The sequence below is a fragment of the Labrus mixtus genome, chromosome 22 (assembly GCF_963584025.1).
Source record: "Labrus mixtus chromosome 22, fLabMix1.1, whole genome shotgun sequence".
In the NCBI taxonomy this organism is placed as follows: Eukaryota; Metazoa; Chordata; class Actinopteri; order Labriformes; family Labridae; genus Labrus; species Labrus mixtus.
This window is the reverse complement of record NC_083633.1, coordinates 7,763,722-7,785,009: the sequence shown is the minus strand read 5'-3', so window position 1 is coordinate 7,785,009 and position 21,288 is coordinate 7,763,722. Positions and strand designations below refer to the sequence as shown.

The following is a 21,288-nucleotide window of genomic DNA, read 5'->3' as shown; positions in this document are numbered from 1 at the left end:
GGGTTCTCTCCGGGTACTCCGGCTTCCTCCCACAGTTCAAAGACATGCTCGTTAGGTTAACTGGTGACTCTAAATTGCCCGGGGTGAATGTGAGTGTGGCTGGTTGACTGTCTCTATACGTCTGGCGACCAGTCCAGGGTGCACCTCGCCTCTCGCCCAATGACGGCTGGGATCGGCTCCAGGCTCCACACAGGAAAGGCAGTTTAGATAATGGATGAATGGAACCCTGAACATCTGTGCACCAGATATGTAGGCAATTCATCCACCATGTTTATGGATAATTTACACAAAACCAAAAAATGTCAACCTCAAGGAGGAAGACAGTGTCACCAAAATCACTAAAGATCATGGATGTTTGCACAATATTGCATATGAATTCATCCTGTAATGGACAAAATATTCAACTACAAACCTCTTGCAGCCACTGAAATCTGTACGGTATAAACTGGAAATGCAATGAATAGAAATTTAAGAAATCTTGAAAAAAAAAAGAAAAAACTTTGACCAGTTGGCGGCCTGAGGAAAAGTCACCACAAGTGGAAACGTTAACTAAATAATTAGGATCATAATCTGGGTTTGATGGGGAACTTTACCAAAAAGGACTTCTTGGGTAAAGATTGTATGTAAAGGATGGCGGGGGATATGGAGCGCTCTCTGGAAAAGTTTGGGAACCATCGAGTGTAAATAATAGCAATAAGCATATAGACAGTCCAAAGATGCGCACACACACACACACACAAGCACACACGCACACACACACACACACACACACACACACACACACACATATATACACAAAGCCTCACCTTTGGCCTCACAGTCCCTGAAGGAGACTGATCCTTCATACTTGGTCATCAGACCTCCTCCACAGGAGAAGCAGAGGACGCGGCCCGGCTCCGGCTGGTACGTGCCCAGAGGACACGTCTGACACGGGCGGAAGCCGTCAGCGGAGTAATGACCTGCTGGACACTGACCTGAGGGACGGACGGAATAAAACCATTTCACTTAACTCAGATTTTAATCCATCTATCTGAATGTGCAGTCTGTTATCTCTTAACAAAGTGTCCATCAGTTACTTAATATCTTTACAAAGAGGTCTTCCCTGAAGCTCAGTAATTGAACAAACAAACAGTGGTCTGTCACTCTCTCTTTAGCTCAACTACAGTTTGCATTAATGGCCACAAGGGGGCGCCAACCTTACGTATTTGTATGTATGTGTCTTCAATGTAGAAAGAAAGACATGAATTACTGCACACCTGTAACACGATCACTCTAAATATCAGCACCAAAACTCAGCTATTAGAAATCCTGATTTACCTCCGCACTGAGACACGTTCTTAGCTCCAGCGATGCCTTGTCCTTCAGTGCTGGGACACGGCTCACAGGACAGCTGACCCGAGGTGTCCTGGTACGTCCCGGGGGGGCACTGCACACACTGCTCCTGCTCCCCGCTGTAGAACGTCCCCACACCACAGCTCACTGAGGACGCCGACACAGGCGTTGCGTTTATTATTATCACAGATCAGCAATAACAGGACACTAATGGACGACTTGCAGAATCTCGACGCTTACCACACTTTCCGTCTCGGAGGACTTGTCCCGTGCTGCAGGCCTCGGCACCTTCGGGGACCCTGGACGGTTTCTGAGCCACCTCGTACTCGGTCCCGGAGAACTGGATGTAGAACTGCTGCTTGTTGATGGACTTCCTGAGCGTCCGCATGGCGCTCTGCAGCTTCTGCTTCATCCTCTCCCGCACACAGTCCACGTTGCACGAGTCTGAGGGGGAAAAATATGAACAATTTTTTACAGTTTTGAAACCTAACAAACTTTTTTTAATTTGGTAAGAATCCATATTTTAAAGACATGTCGTCTCTGTGATGTTTATTTACCTGATGCTTCCTCCTCCTTCATCTCCATCTCAAACTCGGCGGTGATGTGGGAAACTTCTTTGGTAGGGGATTTGCGTCCTCGTCTGCGCTTCTTTGACGAGTCGCACTTGAGGTTGACAAAAGTGACCTGGCAGTCGTCGGTGCAGGGGAACTGGCCTCCTTCCAGGTGAGAAAACAGAAAGTGAAGAATGAGGAGGGCGGGATGGGGAAGGAGAGGGCAGCTCCTCAGGTGAGGTGTGAAACAGTGAATGTGAGGAGCTGTTTACCTTGCATGTTCTGTCGGGATGTGTCTCTGTGCTTCTCCTTGTTTCGGGGTCTCAGGTGACACTTGGCGTCTTTGATCTTAAACCTCGCCTTCTGTTTGATGGGCGGGGCCAGAGTGTCTTTTTTCATAAACAGCAGACAGAAACACAAGTTAGTTCATCATGCTCAGCTGTATTACCATTTTGTTATTCAAAGTGATAATGCAAGATGAAATGTTTTACCTCCTACTTGATTTGGCCTAAACTTTAGTTACTGTCAAAGATGGGAAATGCATATTTGGAGAAGCCTGCATGAGTAAGCTTGACTTTGAAATTAACCAAACCCAAAAGCCACAAACCTGCATTACTTTTTATTGCTGAATGTTCATCCCTAACCCCATCAAATGACGATTCTCTGCAACTTCCTTCCTCGCTTTAAATCATGGAAACAGTCTGGTGATGTGCAATTAGTGCACTGCACAATGCACACAGTATACAGGCAGGAAGGAAGGTTGATCGACAGCCAGGTACACCAACCAATCGTTGAGTGCAGAAAAAAGGATTGAACTCACTTACTGTAACACAGTCCAGTCACAGACACTCACTTCTTTCACTTCTTTGATTTTTCTCAGGATGTTTAAAAGAATTAAAAGGATATGACTCCTCTAAAATAAATTGCTTCCTGTAGCTTTAAGTGATGCATAGTTTCACTATTTCTACCCAGATTCCACCTTTATTAGCAGAGACAGGTCTAAGGTACCTTTCTGTCATCCTAGCCTTCTTATATCTTCTTAGAGAAACAGTTTTCTTTCTCAGGATCTCATCGATCTTTGATGAGCTGCTTTACTCCCACATCTGATGCTGAATGCACTCAGACCGAGCGCTCACAGCTTGGGACATTATCTTAGTCAACCTTGCCCCGGAATACTATTTCCCATCATGCCCCGGCCGACTGTACCTGCACAGGTTGGTAAGGCAGCGGTGACGTTCCTCTTCTGAGGAGCTTTACCCGGCTGGACGGGCACGCCGCAGCTCAGTGTGTAGCTGTTCTCCGAGTCTGCAGGAAACACACAAACAAAAACACACACATTTATTTTGTTATTTTGTGTGGGCCATTTTTCGGTTTTTATTAGATAGGACAGCTGAAGAGAGAGACTGGAAATGCTGGGAGGAGAGAGTGGTAGGACGACACACAGCAAAGGGCCGAGGTCGGACTCGAACTCCAACCCACGCGCTGCTGCAACCAAGACTCCAGCCTCTGCACACAGTGTGCGCAACATAACCACCAGACCATCCAGCACCCGAATATTTGGATTATTATTACTTAAGGAGGAAACTTTTTTACAACATCATGATGACTTGGAGGTCTTGCTGACATGTTCCACCCTGGTGTTCTCTGATAACAGAACACCTTGACCTAAGATAAAACAGCTCCATTCAATCTTGCATGTGCACACTGATGTGCATGAGTCATCAGTACAGTACCTCCCTGATTTAAAAATAAAACATGTTTAAGATGTGGTTAAGGCACCGCTAGAGATTGTATGTGATAAAGGTCAATCAAGCAATCAATCTTTATTCGTTTAGCGCCAATTCATACAACAAATGTATCTCTGTAAGTTACTTGACAGCAGGTATTCATTGTTTTATTATGTACAAAAGGAGACTCATCATTAATCCACCATGAGCACAAAACTAAGCAACATTTTGCTTTGTGTAGAAAAGACGTCGTCTCATGTCTCATTCAGCGGTAAGTAAACTCACAGTATAAACTCTTTGCTTTGAGTGTGGGCTAGAGCACACAAGAGGTAGAGAGCGAGCAGGGAGACAGGGAGGCGTGTGATTGGTTCATCAGATTGGTACCTCGTGGCAGACATTAGTCAAAGTTTTTACAGGCTTACAAACTGATACAGATGACAGATTTTCTTTGTTCCTTTTTCAGAGAACATGAGTTATTAATTTCTGTCAGGACCTAAAGACAATTTCAACCAAAATCTCAAAAAGTGGATCTGGAAGAAAGAACCAACCCTGCCTTTAAAGTAGAACTTATGTAAACTGAAAGTGATCATTGCTCATCGGCGGGTCTGCAGATCAACACGGCTTCAGATCCTTCTGCCTGTTGATTGATGCATCTTGGTTCTCAGGTTAGTTAAAAACAACAACAAGGGAGAAGAGAAGTCATCCATAAAGATGATTAGAGGTATGAGAGTTTGTATTTTCTTCTGCAGGACTGTGTTTGAGTTGGCGTCGTGCCGAGGACACGAGACTGCTCAGAGGATTAAAAAGAATCTCACAAATGTTGTCTGACCTTCCTCTCCTCCTGAAACTGTGCTGCCAGGTCATCCTCAAACCCCCATCGACAAACTCAGGCCCAAATGAAAGATCTATGAATCCCGGGTCTCCATCTTTGTGCACTCGGAGATGCATTTCAAGTAAGAAATGAGGGATGCAGCCTCCGGAGGTCATAAAAAGCGTGATGATTAAATAACAGCCGGGCTGAATTCAGCCACAGGAATCTCCATGGCTCCTTCCCCCCTAAAAAATTAAAACTCACTCCAAGAGGACAGAAAAACAAATATTTCACCTCCCGCCTCAGAGCCATTCATCACTCTCACACCGCCGCCGCCAAGCAAAACGGACAGAGCGCCACACTATGGAAAAATGGAGTGATCATAGAATGTAATCAGTTTACAGATGTGTGTTAAGTACTATCACAGGAGGAGGAGCACGGTGTCGGCCAAAGTGCTGCGAAGTGTGAAGCCAAGGAAACCGCAAAGAGGGAAAAACACATCAGTCTGAGGGAAGAGCCCCCCGAGGAGGAAACGACAACAGAGACACAGAGAGCGAGCGAGCAAGAGGTTTCATCAAGCATCAGGCGATCAGAGAGGACGGAGGACAGGCTGTGTGTGCACTCTGTCACCACCAGAGGGCAGCAACGTGTGCAGCATGTCAGATAAACGAGGACGAGGCTTTAACACAAACTTTAAGACAAAATCTCACAATATTAATGAAGCCGTTAAATCCCTTTAAAGCGGAGAACAATCTATTTAAATAAGAACTAAATAAAAAGAGAGGAAATGTGTTTCCTTCAGCTGCTCATTTTGTCCCTTCTTGCAAATCTTCACACATCTCCAGAAAGATCATAACCACATCTTTAAAGTATCGTTATTACTATTCTGTCTCTTGAAACATGAATTTAGTCACTAAATGTCCTGCTATGAATTGTGAAGTTGTGGATGATATTTCTCTAAAATAACGAAAGGGAAGTCAGAGGTTTGCCAGATTCTATGGTAAGCCATTTTAACATCCAATATGCGTCAGTCAAATCTGTGATTCAATTCTTCAAATTCAAAATGAGCTTTTCAAATAACCGCAATTATATTGTTCTGCACGCAAATCATTCAGAGACGAAAACAATACAATGCTTTATTGTCCCCCCCAGGCGTCAATTAGTTGCCATAGCTTTGCACAGTTGGTACACAGGTATACTGTACATATATGATGCCACTCCTGTGTCAGGTCTCTAGAATCCCGAAAATGAAAAAACAATTCAGAGTATTCATGATTTAATTCTGACTATCCAAAAAAAACATAAATTTGATCATTTCTATTTTTGTCACTCAGATTTTGTTTTAGTAGTCAAATGAAATGCTTTGGCACTGACAGGGTGTGTGTGTGTGTGTGTGTGTGTGTGTGTGTGTGTGTGTGTGTGTGTGTGTGTGTGAGAGATTTCAGAGTCAGTGGTTTAGATCACGGAAGGGTTTATGTTGAGGTAAGAATTGGTTACATTTATGGTCAGATTAAGACGACAGGAAATGAATATAAGCCTGTGTAAATACTCCGAATGTGAGGTTAGTACACACGCCTCTGAGTGTGTGTGTGTGTGTGTGTGTGTGTGTGTGTGTGTGTGTGTGTGTGTGTGTGTCTACCTGCGAGGAAGAGGGCGTTGGAGGGGCAGGAGAGCGAGCACACCTCTGCCCCCCCACTCTTGGCGCAGGTCAGCTGGGCTCGGGGCGCTGGCTTCCCATTGGGCAGACACTTCACCGCCTCTGAGGAACACAGCGAGTCACATCACCATAACAACAATGTGGACACACACACATACACACACACACACACACACACGCACACACACACACGCACACACACACACACACACACACACACACACACACACACACACACACACACACACACAGGACCAGATTCGATGCTTACCGATGCAGTCCTTCTTGTTCCAGTGGAGCTTCTGTCCGGGCGGACACACACACTCGTAGCCGCCCTGTGTGTTGATGCAGCCGTACTCACAGCTGCCGTTACTGATGCTACACTCGTCGATGTCTGACACACAAACACAGACAGCAGCACAGTCAGAATCTTATTCAATTATTCTACTTTTACTTCTTCTAACTACAACTGGAAACTATTACAATTAAAGTAATCTGGATAAGAAACACAGAAGAGTACAGATGAGAGTCGGTAAATCACAGTACATGCAAACAAACCCGAGCGATGTAATAAAGTTTGTCTCCACATCCCTGTACATTATTGATACACTGAGAATAAAACCCTGAACCTAATGTTCGGGTGTTTAAATCTAGCAGAAAAATGATTCAGAGCAACAGAAGATACAAGTGAAAAGTTGTCTTATTGGCTACCTACAAACGAAACACACACACAAAAAAACCCCACAAATTAGCAAACGTTTATTTACGGCACATATTTACGGTAGACACACAATCACACACAAACACACACACACACAGAGTGGAGTTATTCAGGAGAAGTGAGGTGTGAGAGTGTTTTCAGCAGCAGCCGTCTGCACACGCTCAGTGACCTCCTCACCTTCACACTCTGAGGAGCATTTCCCTTTTCCTTTTCAGATGCACACACACACACACACACACACACACACACACACACACACACACACAGCTCCATGTCGCAGGAGACTCTCACCTCCGCAGTGAGTGAGGCCGTACAGGATGTAGCCCTTCTGGCAGAGACACTCGAAGCTGCCGGGGTAGTTGATGCAGGTGTGATCGCAGGTTCTCTCGAAGGAGCACTCGTCGATGTCTGAGGAGAACGGCGACATACGTGAACAGGTGAAGAAGAAAACGTTTGTAATGCTGTGCCGTGTTTGTCTTTTGTTTCTGTATTAGGGTGAACATACAGTACTAAAACAGAAATAAGAAATAAGAGGATCGTCCTTTATGAGAAGTGAATCTCTGGTGGTTTTGAATCAGTCGATGAGAGCGCTCTCTGGTTTGATCCCTCTGCGTCCGTTTGGGTGAGGCGAGTAAAGGTCAGCAGGATGAGTGGTTTACAGACATCACAAACTTCATGACTCATGTATAGACAAACACAGACGGCTCAGCGAGGAGCAGAGACGCTGCCTCATTAATCACACAGGACGTTATAGTATATAGTATATAGTTATAGTAAACAAATACACCAGCTCCACTCCAAACAGCACAAGAGCTCGCTCTGATATCCGGACAAAGTGCACCGAGCCGAGGCTGAAGGTTTCACATTCACCCTTACGTCAATGTGTGTGTGTGTGTGTGTGCATGTTTATGTATTCTTGTCCAGCACTAAATATTATTAACCTATCAGGGAAGGAGGCCAGCGTTTCAGGCTCACCTGGTTTATTTCAGGCTGTCCTGATGTCGGGGCTTTACAGCGGCTGAAAATACGACACGTTATGATGGAGTTTGTCATGTGGAGGAAGTCGTAAAGGTCTGCATGTTGGCTCAGTAAATACTGCAGGCGGACGTCCATCCGACGATTTAGGGACAAGTTGCCTGTTTGGATTGAGTTTATAAAAGCGACTGCTGCAGTCTGCTAATGTTAAAGGGACATATTCTGTATCAATGCTGTTTGCTGATTGGCTGATGAGTTTGTTTAATTTCTATGAGAAACACCGCCTTTAAAATAGTATGCACCACCGCAAATCATCTTACCAAACTTAAAGGTCACATATTATCCTCCTTTTCAACCACTTTAAATATGGGGTGGAAGTAGATCAGTCGGTCACATGTTTGCAACCCACTGAAAATGGCTCCCGACCCACCAGTTGAGATCATTGCCCTTGAGCAAGGCACCGAATACCCTACCAGCTCAGGAGCACTCACTGTGGGCAGCCCCCCCTCACCCTGACATCTCTCCACCAGTGCATGTCCACAGGATCCTGATTGTGCACGTGTGTGTATTTCAGCATATGTGTGTGTAGCATGTCTCAACAACAGAGTGTTAACTACTGCCCTTTGTGATGTCATGAAGGGAAAAATCAGCAAACGGCCTGTTTGAGCACACATTTTCTGAAAAGTGGAGCAGGTGAAAGATGGAGAGGATGGACTTTTCTCATCATTGGGGTGTTTGTAGACAGACTAGAGACACATACTAGTGTTAGAGGAACATGGTGAAGTGGATTTTGCACAATGTGTGACCTTTAATGGACGTCTGATCGATTATTTCTGATGCATTTCTGAAGTAGGGAAATCTAAATGTTGATTGGCTTTCACAGCAAGACTGTGATGTCATCACAGTGGACTGTGCCTGCTTTAGCTCCTCATAAACATCTAGACTTTTAAAGAATCTGTAAATAAAGATGACTTTATAAGTGAAGAATGCAAGTATTTTGCCAACCTTTGGCCCTGAGGTGTTTTTACAGAGACTGCCGACATTTATCAAACGTTCCCTCCGTCTTTCTGCTATTCTAAAAATTCAGAAAAAAAAGATGAATCCATGGGAATCGCTAATGAATCCACGGCACACGATGAATCTCTCCGCTCTGGCTCTCTTAGCCCAGCTCTGGCAGGTTTTCACCAGGAGCTGTTTGCTCTGGATGAGCTCACTTGCCAAGAAGAGATCTGACAAATCAAACATGATATTTCAATTCAAGGTCATGTCGGAGCTGCACGGCGCGGGGATCAGCCAATGGGACACACCTGGCACGGCGCTGTGGCAAAGGTGTGTCAGAAATAGGCAGAGGCGCTCTGATGTGGCTCACACAGCACTCAACACCACATTATTAAAGACTCAACTTATTATAGGCACCACCGCTGCTGCACAGTTAATCCAACACACACTAACACACACACACTCGTTCCCACTGTGTGGTGGTTTTGGGCCGAGGACAGAAGCACCTCCGGGGTTTTGTTGTTAATAAAATCATTTTGTGTTTGTCAGCTCTCCTGGCTGCTTGCTACGACTTGTTCGTAAAAAAAATCTGGCTTTGGTTGTCCCCAGGTATCGGTGGATTTATCTTCATCTGGATTTAAACACACACCCAGCAGAGGAAGTCAGACCCTACTCAGACAATACTCATGGAAATATAAACTTGTATGCATCTTCAAACAGTGTCCTGAGGAGGAGATCGATACAAACGTCCTCTCTGTAAGCCAAGCGCGTCTAAGGGGAAACTAGCAGAGCGTAACTCTAGGACTGTGCTCGATGGAAAGTGTTCCGTCTTTCCCCTGACTGATGTCCTGCAGGATGTTCTGTGCCCGCTGAACTGGACCAGGGATTGAATTGTTATTGATTTTCAGATCGGACTCCAGCTGAGACACGGGCCTGAACTAAGTCTCAAGTTTCCAGTCCACATATCACTGTCGCACCTCTCAGTGCAGACATCACTTTTTATATGTTTTATGATCACAGCCTCTGCTCTTCAAAACTTTCATTCAAAAGCTTAAAGTTTACCTTCACACGTACATTTCAACAACTTTTATTCAGTCTTCATTTGGTTCAATTTTGAGCTATTTTCACTGTTTTGAATTGACAGATGAGCTGAATAAGAAGGAGTGGGGGATAACGAGCAGCAGCAGGTTGTGGATTTTGAACTCGGGGCTGTTGCATCGAGGACTCTATCCACCGTCATGCCTCGCCAAAAAAGGTCCAGAAAGCCTCCAAAATAAACCTTAAAATGTCTGAGGACGCCCTAGAAATTTTGTTCAGGGCCCAGGGTGGCTGTGGCTCAGTTGGTAGAGTCAGTTGTCGCTCAGCTGGAGGCACATGTCGATGAGTCCTTGGGAAAGACACTTAACCCCATGTAGCTCCCGCTGTTTCGTCGGCAGCGCATGAATGTGTATGGGATTAGTTACTTCTGATGGACTCTTTACCCAGCAGCCTCTACCATCAGTGTGTGAATGTGTAGGTGAGACCTGCGGTGTAAAAGAGCTCTGAGGAGTCAGAAGACTAGAAAAGAAATATACAAGCTCAAGTCCATTTACCAAGTTGAAGAGCCACAGTTCAAGAGGATCCGGGTACTTTGTGAGAAAAGTGACAGATTGAGTCGTTTAAGGCAGCGCTGCATGTTTCTGCTTTGAGTTTTGAGTCAATGTTAAACATGAATCAAACATTTGTCTGGTCGCAGCATGAGCTCTCAGAGTCTAAAGTCACCATCATCTAATAAATCTTTATCACTCTTAACTTTTGTTCGATAAAACTTCAAGTCTCGGAGTTAACTGAAGCGTTTTTACAGCTGACTGAAAGCTGACACAGGGAGGGTGTGTGTGTGTGATTGACAGCTGTCACTCACTGACCTTGGCATGAGCGCTCGTCCGTGAGCAGTTTGTGCCCTTTCTGACAGCTGCACTCGAAGGAGCCCACGGTGTTCCTGCAGAAGTGATCGCAGCCTCCGTTGTTCTCCTGGCACTCGTCGATGTCTGCAGGGAGGGAACAAAACAGAACGGAGAGGCCGTCAGTCACAGCACATCAACACATCATGAACAGAAACTATTGGACTTCTCCAGGTTAGGTCAATGCGTCGTCTGGCTTGTTGTTAAATCTAGTGTTTTGCTTGTTTAACAGGGGTTGAGCAGGGCGGCAGGGAGCAGACTCTGCAGGTCGAGCTCGAGGGGATCCCACCATCTCATCCTATGATACGCTCGTTACCTGGAACTAAATGAGTCTGGCTGCTGGGAGAGGAGGAGACAGAGACTGTTATTGAGAAAGAAGTCCATTAAAGCCCTTTCATTATGAGGGGATGATACGGACCGTTAAAATCTGATCTCTCTCTCTCAATCTGAAAAACATCACAAACCTCTTTATTACATCAATGTTCTGCTCTAAGTTAACGATGGCCTTGAGTAAATGAAGGTTGCCAGTGCAAAAAGTGCTCACAGGGTCAAATAGTAATGTTCACCATCCAACATATGTTGCCTGCTGTTAAAACACGATGCTAGCTAGCAGCTAGCTCCAGTGACCTTCAAAAGGTTGGAGAGGGGTCAGGTGGTAAACATCTTTCTCCAGCTGCCAGCTGACTGTTTAAGTTAGAGCCTTTATCCATGCAGATTCCATAAACCACAGCGAACACGAGGGCAGCTGTAAGCTAATTATTCCGTCCCAAACGCTCGGCCTGTTGGGTATTCTGGAGTCCCGTTGCAGAGTGACTTTAAACTGAAGGAGCTGGAGTCCTTAAATGTTTTTAAATCTCAAATGAAAGACCTGTAAGCAGATTCTACAGGATGTGGATGCTTTGAGCTCGACTGTTTGAACTCATAGATGGTTTTTCGCAAAGTTTACTGTTTTGTAAATTGAACTTTGTCTGTCTTTGTGTCTCCGTCTGTAACTTTGTGTTTTTGCTGCCGACTGTCACGACCAGGTCTCACTTGGAAAATAACTTCTTAATCTCAATGGGACCAACCTGGTTAAATAAAGGTTAAATCAAGTTTTCTTCTTGCTTCTTTTAGATTTCCATCAGGAGCATGATATGGGAAACATCTCAACAGGAATGTCATTGCTGTCTGCGTAATAGTGCCTCTGAAAGACATTGTGTCTATGTAAAACAACAAAGTATTATTCTCATCTTTGTTGTTCTACTTTTTGTTTGGTTAGTGAAAACAAAGTAGAACTCAGGAACTGGCCGGTCGTTCAGATGCTGTCAGACAAAGTGTTCAGATATTTGTCGGACCGCTCCAAGATGTCCTAAACAAACAGATCAGCTGTCACGGGAGAACGTGTCGGCTGAATCCCCGCAGAATAAAAAAACCTGGATACCTGAGCCCGGGTCCAGGTGTGGAGCAGCGATCCAGAGGCACAGATTCTAAAATAATAATGAGGCGAGCACAGTCGGCCCCCGAGGCAGCGCGGCCGGTGCCAACTGCAAACCTGCTGTCAGATCTGGTTTCGCAAAACCAAAGCGCTCAACCTGATGCCCTCACCTGCTGCAGCCCCGTGCCCTCACATGAACCTCATCTGCACTGTCACATCTTCAACTGCTTTATTTATCATCTGTGTGCATTTTTCTACTCCTCATTTCCCATTTATAGCATGTACACTCCATGTAGTTCAGGAAAGTGTACGGATTATTGCTCTAAAATCTGGTTCTAGGAGACAGAAGTTAGAGGTGGTAAGGATGGAGAAGAAAGAGAAAGAGGAGGAAAGAGAGGGGACAATAGTCTGGTAGATTACACGGGCTAAGCCCTATTTGATTGGCACTCTAAGTGATGAAAGTTGGGAGGTTTTAACACCTAAGCCCTCGAGCTGGCAAATAAGTCGAGCAAGACGCCGAATAGAGGAGAAAGAGAGAGAGGAGAAGTTTGATGAGGGGAGAGGATGGGTTATAGGAGACACAGAGGAGAAACGGAAGGAAGACATTATCTTTTTAAATCAGAGTTTAGAAGAAAGGAGAACTTGTTTGATCACGTTCATCTTCAAATTAAGTGATTGAGGATTTGTGTTCTCCTTCAGTTCCTCAGAGAAAATGTTGCCTGGCTCGTCGTTTCTACACTTCAGCTCCTTAAGCCTAACTTCCCCTTTAGCTTCTGCTGCTGCACGTCTGTCATCTTGTCCGATCTTAAACAACACAGTTTACGAAATAACCATTAGGAAGGTCTCATCAATATTTAAAAGGAATTATTCTTTGATTCCAGAAACAAAAGGAAAGCTTTGTCACATTTAGCCTCGATGGTGTCGGTTGTGTTGATGACGCGATATGAGGAAAGTTAAGCTCCACTAGTTGGCTGCAACACTTTCTAATCTTACTGTCACCAAGCCTTTGAAAGTGTTCAGGCGGGGCCGTCTTTTTGGCTACCTGGTTGATCCTGCCATTAGCATATGTGTGTCTCAAAGACGCAGCTGGTTGTGCTGGTGGAGGAAAGTTTACTCCTTGTCAAATGAGTTTTTTTAGACTCTTTGTATTAATGACATATTTGGGAGGAGAAGTAATGTGCATCTGCAGTGAGCCTGAAAACTGTTTTGGCTTCAGCGCTCCGTGAGCAATTTTCATTCAGGTGACTGACTGGGCACCATCCTGTCCAGACTCCAGTTCTGATCATCCATCAATGGGAGAAAATCAAAATCTTGACAGGCACGTCATTTTAAGTTTTATGCCAAGCAGTGATTGGATAATTGCTTTTTTGGAGTGCTTCAGAAACAGTCAGTGCAGACTCTGGGCGCTGTTCTTTTTCATCTCTGTGTCTTGGCACGCTTTTTACAGACGACAGTTCTGCACACAAGGAGGATTTTAATGTTTTTATGATGCAACAGTAAAGGAGGGCACTTGTAAATTCTCCATCGAGAAGCATCCATGAAAGAAAAACTTTCAGAAGAAAGTTACTCCGTGGTCTTTGTAGGTGCCGGGGAACGATTTGGGCCATCTAGAACAGCTCCACTTAAAGGCAGGGTTGGTCATTTTCAAAAACTAGCATGATTTTGAAAGTAGCATTCCCTCAGTGCTCCGTCTGCACCCGCCCCCTCCCCTCTGTGCTCCCTCAAAAGCCACGCCCCCTCACTTACATGCACGAGCGCCGTTGGTCCTCAGCTCATGCTGTGAGCTTGGGCTCGTGCATGCATGGGGTAGAGAACGAGCAGGGAGACAGGGAGGCGTGTGATTGGTTCATCAGATTGGTACCTCGTGGCAGACATTGGTTGAAGTTTTTACAGGCTTACAACTGATACAGATGACGGGTTTTCTCCGTTCCTTTTTCTTTTCTTCCTTCCAATTTCAACCAAAATCTTAAAAAGTGGATCTGGAGAAAATCACCAACCCTGACTTTAATGCAGTACATATTTAGACTATTACTACTCCGCCTGATCAATTCACAGTCAGCTTTTAACAGGGTCAAAAAGAAGGTGGCCACACAGGTCCAGTCAACGCACACTGTGAAACGGTTCTCGGTGTAGTGTGATAGGATCCTTAGAAAACAGCCAGTAACTCAGCCACCGCCGTGTTTTTCCATCAGGGCCGACTCGAGCCTCCCTCGCCTGATCCTCTCGCTCTGTATCCTCAGGGAGCTTCTGCTGAATGAACTCTTCATCTAAGTATGGAGCCGAGACAGGAATCCACAACGAGCTGGCTGCGCGCCGCGGTACAAACGTAGTAAACTGTAAACGCCCGCGCTGCGCCCTGTCAGCGGGCTTTTAAAAAGGGATCGTCCCTCCAACCCTGGCTACGCTCAAACGGATTTCCCCTTGACTGGCTGGAGGGAGGAGAAAGAGGCTTCGGGTTTTTTTTTTTAAGGAGAGCAGGACAGGTAAGGTCACCCAAGTTGGTGTCTGTGTGTCATCCCAAAAGCTGATGTCATCGTTGCAGAGAAGCATTAAAAGGAGGACTCAGTTATTTTAAACCCGGGCCCTATTTAATGTAGTTTGGGGGTTGAAATGATTTATAGGTACAAAAAGTTTTTGGAAGTGCTCCAGTACATTACTCCAGTCTGCAGCCTGGAATTTGGCTGTCATAGCTGCAAATCAAAGAACATCCACTATAAAGAGCTTCTTGTTCTGTCACTGACGGGCTCAGATGAGTTCCCTGAGTGTGCACCACAAACAGCTGTTTCATATATTTGTTAAAGAGCCACCAACCCGTCGACAAGAAGCTCATTTGACCTCACTGATCACAGGAGTTGTTGGTCTGCCGCTGCCTCAAATGGAGTCCTTTTTATTGCGTGAATGTGTGTTTTACTTTTTACAAATATGCGTTCTGAATTTACCATTTAGGTCACCATGGTTACAAACAAACCAAACTATTTAAGAAGCAATTGACCAGCAACCCTTGTACTGCGATGTCAAATTACTGAGGGAGTGTGGTGGCTTTTCAAAGGACAGATGTTGCTTCTCTCTCTGGCTGAAAAAGTATTCTAGAAAAAGGAGGTAGTTACACGCTCATCACGTAGGTGCAGGGCCGTGCAAAAACAGCGGAGGGAGTGAGGGAGAAGATATGCATGTACAGTGTTTCCCCTAGGTTTACAGCGTTGGGTGGGAGGGACACACCGACACAAACACTTGAAGGAATTTTGGAGTTCATGTGTTACTTTTAATGACAGCTGTCTTTGTCAATCGGAAAGGTATCCTTAAATGACTTCTTTCCCTGATTTCCGACTCTATCCACTATCATATCCCTACAATAAAGGCCCAAAAAGCCCAAAAAGAAATGTTAAAAAAATAAATAAAAAATTAGGGGGGCGGGCCGCCCCCTAAAGTGGCCGTACTAAAGTGGCCATACCTCGGTCGGGGGGCATTCCCAGCGATTTAATTCAGCTATTATAGCCTATTAGCGGTTGCCAGCTAAGGCTATCTAGGAAATCTTTACTGCTAACTGCCAGTGAAGGACTGAGGCCTAACTGACAGATGTTTGGCTATAGCTTCCTCTTTCCTTCCTCTTACTCCCGCCTGATCTTTACTGATTCTCAGTGATTGTCCTCCCTGTTGTAGGTGTCAAACCTGCAGTCAGCTACCATTAAGGATTTAAATCTGTTGTTGCAATTCACCTTTTTCTTTTGCATGCTGACAGCCGCTCAGAGACAGCAGTAGGAATCTTTGGGTGTCTCACGATTCGATTCCGATTTTGATTCTTGGGGTCATGATTTGATTCAGAATCTATTTTCGAATCAAAACGATTCTGGATTCATTGCTCCATGGATTCAAGGTCTATTTATGAATGAGTACATACTTTAGGATCTACTTCAGTCATCTTTGAGGCTGGCTGAATTTCTTGTTGATCTATTCTACTGAGTTAAACAGCTAGCATTAGCACTTAGCAGAGGGCGACTAATTAGCCACAAAAACCCTGATTTTTAGAAGTTATGAATTGATTTAAAATCTTACAAGATAAGAATCTACATTTTTACATAAATCCATGTTTTTTCCCTCCTCTATGCAGCAGAGGTTCTCACTTTGGGTTACACACTCTGTTACAAAACCTGCTTGAAACTACAAAGAATTCCAAGCCCAGAATATTTGAAATACAACATTTGCTGAAGCTAGTGACTTGTGAATAAACACTTAAAACTAATGTTATAAAATCCACAAGAAAAAAAGCAACAAAGTTGAGGAAATCTGGATTCTTCAGTCAGGCACGTTTGCAAGAAATACTTCCACTCAGACTGAGAAACACACAAACACACACCCTCTGCCCACACTGTCTGCGCTCTAATGCCGATGTTAAACCAGGGGATACCACTGCGGGTCTACCCGACAGACAGACACAGCTTCGTAATTATTCTGGCAGCCACAAACACTGGCAGAACCGAGGCATCTACCCACACTTAATGGCCACTCTGGGGACGGCTGAGCCTTATAACAGGGGATATAATTACCTTTAATGGAGCTTAAATAAGCTTTGAGCTTAAATAAATACATTAAGCCTCAGAACATCTTGAAATGATAAAGTCTGAAGGAGGCGAGAGAGGACAGATAAAGGAGAGTCGGGAGTGAGAATGGAGGGTGGCCTTCATGTGTGGCAATGCTGAGAAAATCTCATTTCTTCTACTGGTATTTAATCTTCTTCTACTCAGAATTAGAACAGCACTGCACGTTATTTTATACCTGAAGAACACTGTTATTTTAGTTTTAACCTCAAAATGGTAAACCAGGTGGATAGGTTCATCTTGGAGTCACTTTTACAAGTCCTACATATATAAGAATTAGAAAAGCCTTTTAATGAAAACACATAAAGGTGCACTGCTGTGTTGATACTGGTTCTGAATGAGACCACTATAGGGTGCTGGGGAGATTGTTGTCATCAACAAACTCCCTTTTTGTGACTTTCTTATTGAACCAGCAGGCCAAATGTTGGACTGTGTTTGTCTGTGAAGAGAGCACGCAGGAGGAGAATAAAATCCTTCACATGAACGGACACCTTCATGTCATGATGCACAAACATCTGGCGCACCAGAGGCTATCAGCTCAGCCCGAGGGACGCTCCTAATTAACTAATGAATGTAGGACTGCACATGGACAATAATGAGAAGCAAAGATATGTGAATCACACCCTCTGCTGATTCCCAACAATCACAAGTGAAAAGCTTCCACACAAAATACAGAAATGTGCACAAAACTCACAGCGGTGATGTTGTGACTCTCACTCTAATGTTTCCTGCAGAGACTCTTTCCACCTCGCTCTGCCCACATGAGAGAGGAGGCATTTGTCATTTTCACCACACAAGGCTTGCACATGCTGCTGTGTGTTTCTACACACACACACACACACAGTCTGTCTCACGGGATCCATCTCTGACATTTACTCTAGACGATCAATATCTCCCCACGTTCTTCGATCAATACTTTCATCCTTTGCTGAGAGCTGTGGGTGTTTGTGAACATCGCACGGCTCGCCCTGACATTTCCAACCTCTCGGCGACAGACTGATTCGGCCCGCATGTGACACACAAAGTGCAGGTTTCAGAGAAGATAACTTTAGTGCTGTTTCGGGCCTTTTTTAAAACCTCCCCAGAATTCGATTTTAAGAGCAATTTTACGACTCGAATAAAGAAATAAAAAAGCTGGCATGAGCCGCGTATTTCCAATTGAACAGAGCTAACGAGAGTTCTGAGAATCTAAATGGAAAGTTAAGAAAATGTTGCAGGGAAATGATTAAAGAACAAGAAGCAAATCTAGTTATACAATCACGGATATTAAAAGTATAAAAACACAACATCATACTGAACGAAGCCTGTTCTAGAAATACTTTCTCTGTTGGTCTGAATCTTATGTTACTCAACATACAAGAGTCTGTTCACACAGTTACATCAGAGTTTCTCAAACTTGCTTCTGACCACGTTTATAAGTCACAAAAACCTCATGTCTTCCTTGAATCTGTGCGTCTCCTTCTCTGCATCATTAAAAGACTAACATGTTCAGTAATAAGTGCTGACAACCTTATTTGATATTTTTTACTAAAGTCTTGACCTCAGCCAGGAAGGATTCAAGTTTCTATCCAAGGTAAGAGCAAACCTTTACAGAAAATCTTAAAAAATATGAACGCACGTTCCCATCAACTACAGCAATGGAAAAAACTGCAAGTTTGGAAGCATCAATATAAGAAGTTGGTGGTATTCATTCTTCAATCAGACGCCATTAAATCAGTTCTGAGGGGCTCAAGGAGATGACAAATTAAAGGCAGGTATTCAGACATGACAGAGGAACCTGTTGGTAATCTGTCGAGAAACACGACAGTCTCATTATCTCTCCACTTGGATGTGATGTCTTTGACTGCGGCTACTTTTTATTTTTCTAGGGAACAGTAAGGTTCTGCAAAAAATGACTCATGCAATGCAAATATCAGCCATTTACCTAAAAGGCTGAATCCTCATGATATGATAGCTGATGGCTTGGGAGATACACCAGCTTTAACACCTCAGACAAGCGTCAGACTGTTTCTCCATTTTTGGTGGTATTGAAAGGGACTGAAGAATCAGAAATCTTGACAACTATAATATTTTAGTGGTATAAATGTAAGCATCTTTCACGAGGGGAATGTAATCAGATCTACTGGTTGAATGGTAATCCAGAGTAGATCTTTTGGAAGTGAACTGTTCTGGCCACATTGCAGGCTGAGGGCCAAAAGAGAAGTCTAACTAACATCCACCTGGGCCAAAGGAAACAAGCACTCCACCCCCCCCCCCCCCCCCCCCCCCCTGCCTGCTCCTCTGTGAGCTTTGGGGCTGTGTTTGAGAAGTCCAGTGTTTGGACTGAGAAACCCAACTCCAGAAGAGACCACAATGCTGCTGTGGGGCTCAGCTGCTTGATAAAGCCCCCCGACCGACCTGATTGATTAGCACTGCAGCTTAAACAAACTGCCATCGATGGGGGTGGAGCAGTTGAACCCTAACTGCTCACCTCTGACAGCAGCATCCAGAGGTCAATCCCAGGCTCAGGCTCTTATGTAAGCGGCTCATCCGGCTGCCTCCCTCCTCAGACAAACACTGAGATGGAAGAGGGAGCCCAAACAAGCTGACCAAGAATAAAACTCTAGCGTTGTCACTTGAGCCACATTTAGACTAGCTTGTAGGAATGTGCAGCTCATAGCTCCAGGGTACAAGCTGCACACAGTGGAGAGTTTTACCAAATATAGTTTTACCAAATATTTGCAGTGAAAAGCAATTAAAGTGAATACATTTGCAGAAACCCAAACCTGTACAAATAATTACGGACCGAGTACAGGGGATCTAGTTTTCCTGGAGAGAGTTGGTTTTCTGCTTAGGGTGTTGCCGGTGGAGAGGACAGACATCAGGCCGGGAGGTAGCGTGTATTTATTCAGGTATTAAACGACCCCAACGCTTGACTTAGTTTAATAACAAATACTCAAAGGGTGCACGAGGGCCAAGGGAAACTCTCAGTTTTACACAACAATAAAACAGCCAGCGATCTGGGGGCCCCCGGGGGCCAGAACAGGGCCCGCTTACCATGCTGCAGTCATGTAAGGTGATGAAAACCACGCAGTTATGACTTCACGAAAGCACCTGACAAATGAGGACTCTAAGGAGGTCCTGATCTTTGACTCCCAACTGAGACACTACTGAGACAAATTGCACCAACACGTGAATTACTTTACAAAAACTTTTCAATCAAGCAATCTTTATTTGTAGAACGGCAATTCAAACCAATGTTATCTCAAGACACTTCACAAAAAGGGCGGGTCTAGACCATTGCTCTTTGTGGGTTTAAATCACACATTTCAGCAGATTTATTTGGAAGAGAAACAAAAAGGAAACCATCCATCCATCCGTTTTTATAACTCTCATCTGAAAATAACTTGAATGGTAAAATCTTAAGCTTTGCCTTCAGGTTCAGCTCCATGGTCCAGTGAAGTGCTTGCTGACAACAAAGCTTCTCATAAAAAAAAGGTCAGGACAGTTTAAACGCTTTGCATGGGGCGGCAACTAACTCCCAACCAGGAGGGAGGAATCCAGTGTGTGGCTGCAGAAAGTGATCGTCCTCAGACTTGATGCCAATGACTCCAACCATCCCTCTCTGCCTGTTGAAGGTCACAACATGACCAAGCAACAAAACTACCTGTGTCATCTGCAAAAGTTCAGAGATTCCCAGACGAGACTCTTCTCGTGAAGCCTTGAGATTCTGTAAATTTCTTTATGCTAATTTTCAATTTAGCCATACAAATAAACTGAGTCAAAACAATGGAATTAAGAAAAAAGAGGACTACAGTATTTGTACATGGGGTGAACACCCTAACAACTGGGTCAACAGCGTCCCATAAAGTGTGACTTTAACTAAGTCAAGTAGTCCCCCCAAAAAACTAGGATGAAAATACATGACTGATAATTTTCTCGGGAAGACTTTAAGGAAACTTCAAATGAGAAATGTAAAAAAATCCAGCGTGAACAACTGTCTGCATGTTTCTATGCACAAGTGGTTATCATGTTGGTTTGGATTTAGAAGTCTTTTCATTTCTTGGTAAATGGATGTGATCATGTCTTTGTCTGCGCAAGATCATTGTGTGTGTGTGTGTGTGTGTGTGTGTGTGTGTGTGTGTGTGTGTGTGTGTGTGTGTGTGTGTGTGTGTGTGTGTGTGTGTGTGTTTTAGGACTTTTCAGGTAGAGGAGGAATGCAGGCCAGTGAGGACGTGTCTCAGGTGCCAATACACTCTGAGCACCGTACAAGACAATACACCGACCACACGCTATCGACAGAAACACACACACACACACACACACACACACACACACACACACACACACACACACACACACACACACACAAGCTACAATGAGCTCTTATGTGCACAAAATAGAGACTTAGATGATATGTGTTAATTAACCCACAAGAACAGATGCACATATGGACACACACTTACACGGTAACTCATCCAACCTTCATTGTGAACCTTCTAATCAAACATCTGGAAACTGTTCAGGAAAAAAATCTCCTTCCCATCTCTCCCTCCGTTTCTCTCTCTCTCTCTCTCTCTCTCTCTC

General features: G+C 44.4%; 1 protein-coding gene across 4 annotated transcripts in view; it reads right to left on the bottom strand.

Moving 5' to 3' along the window:
* The window catches only part of scube1 (signal peptide, CUB domain, EGF-like 1), a 96,193-nt gene that overhangs the window by 7,256 nt on the left and 67,649 nt on the right, over positions 1-21,288 (bottom strand). For all 4 annotated transcript variants that reach the window (XM_061029720.1, XM_061029722.1, XM_061029721.1 and 1 more), the window contains 10 exons: positions 10,678-10,800; positions 7,091-7,207; positions 6,350-6,472; positions 6,061-6,180; positions 3,090-3,188; positions 2,156-2,272; positions 1,890-2,048; positions 1,573-1,776; positions 1,318-1,479; positions 807-974 (listed from right to left, as the gene is read on the bottom strand). In XM_061029720.1, coding sequence (XP_060885703.1) covers positions 807-974; positions 1,318-1,479; positions 1,573-1,776; positions 1,890-2,048; positions 2,156-2,272; positions 3,090-3,188; positions 6,061-6,180; positions 6,350-6,472; positions 7,091-7,207; positions 10,678-10,800 — 1,392 coding nt within the window. The remainder of the gene's footprint in view (positions 1-806; positions 975-1,317; positions 1,480-1,572; positions 1,777-1,889; positions 2,049-2,155; positions 2,273-3,089; positions 3,189-6,060; positions 6,181-6,349; positions 6,473-7,090; positions 7,208-10,677; positions 10,801-21,288) is intronic.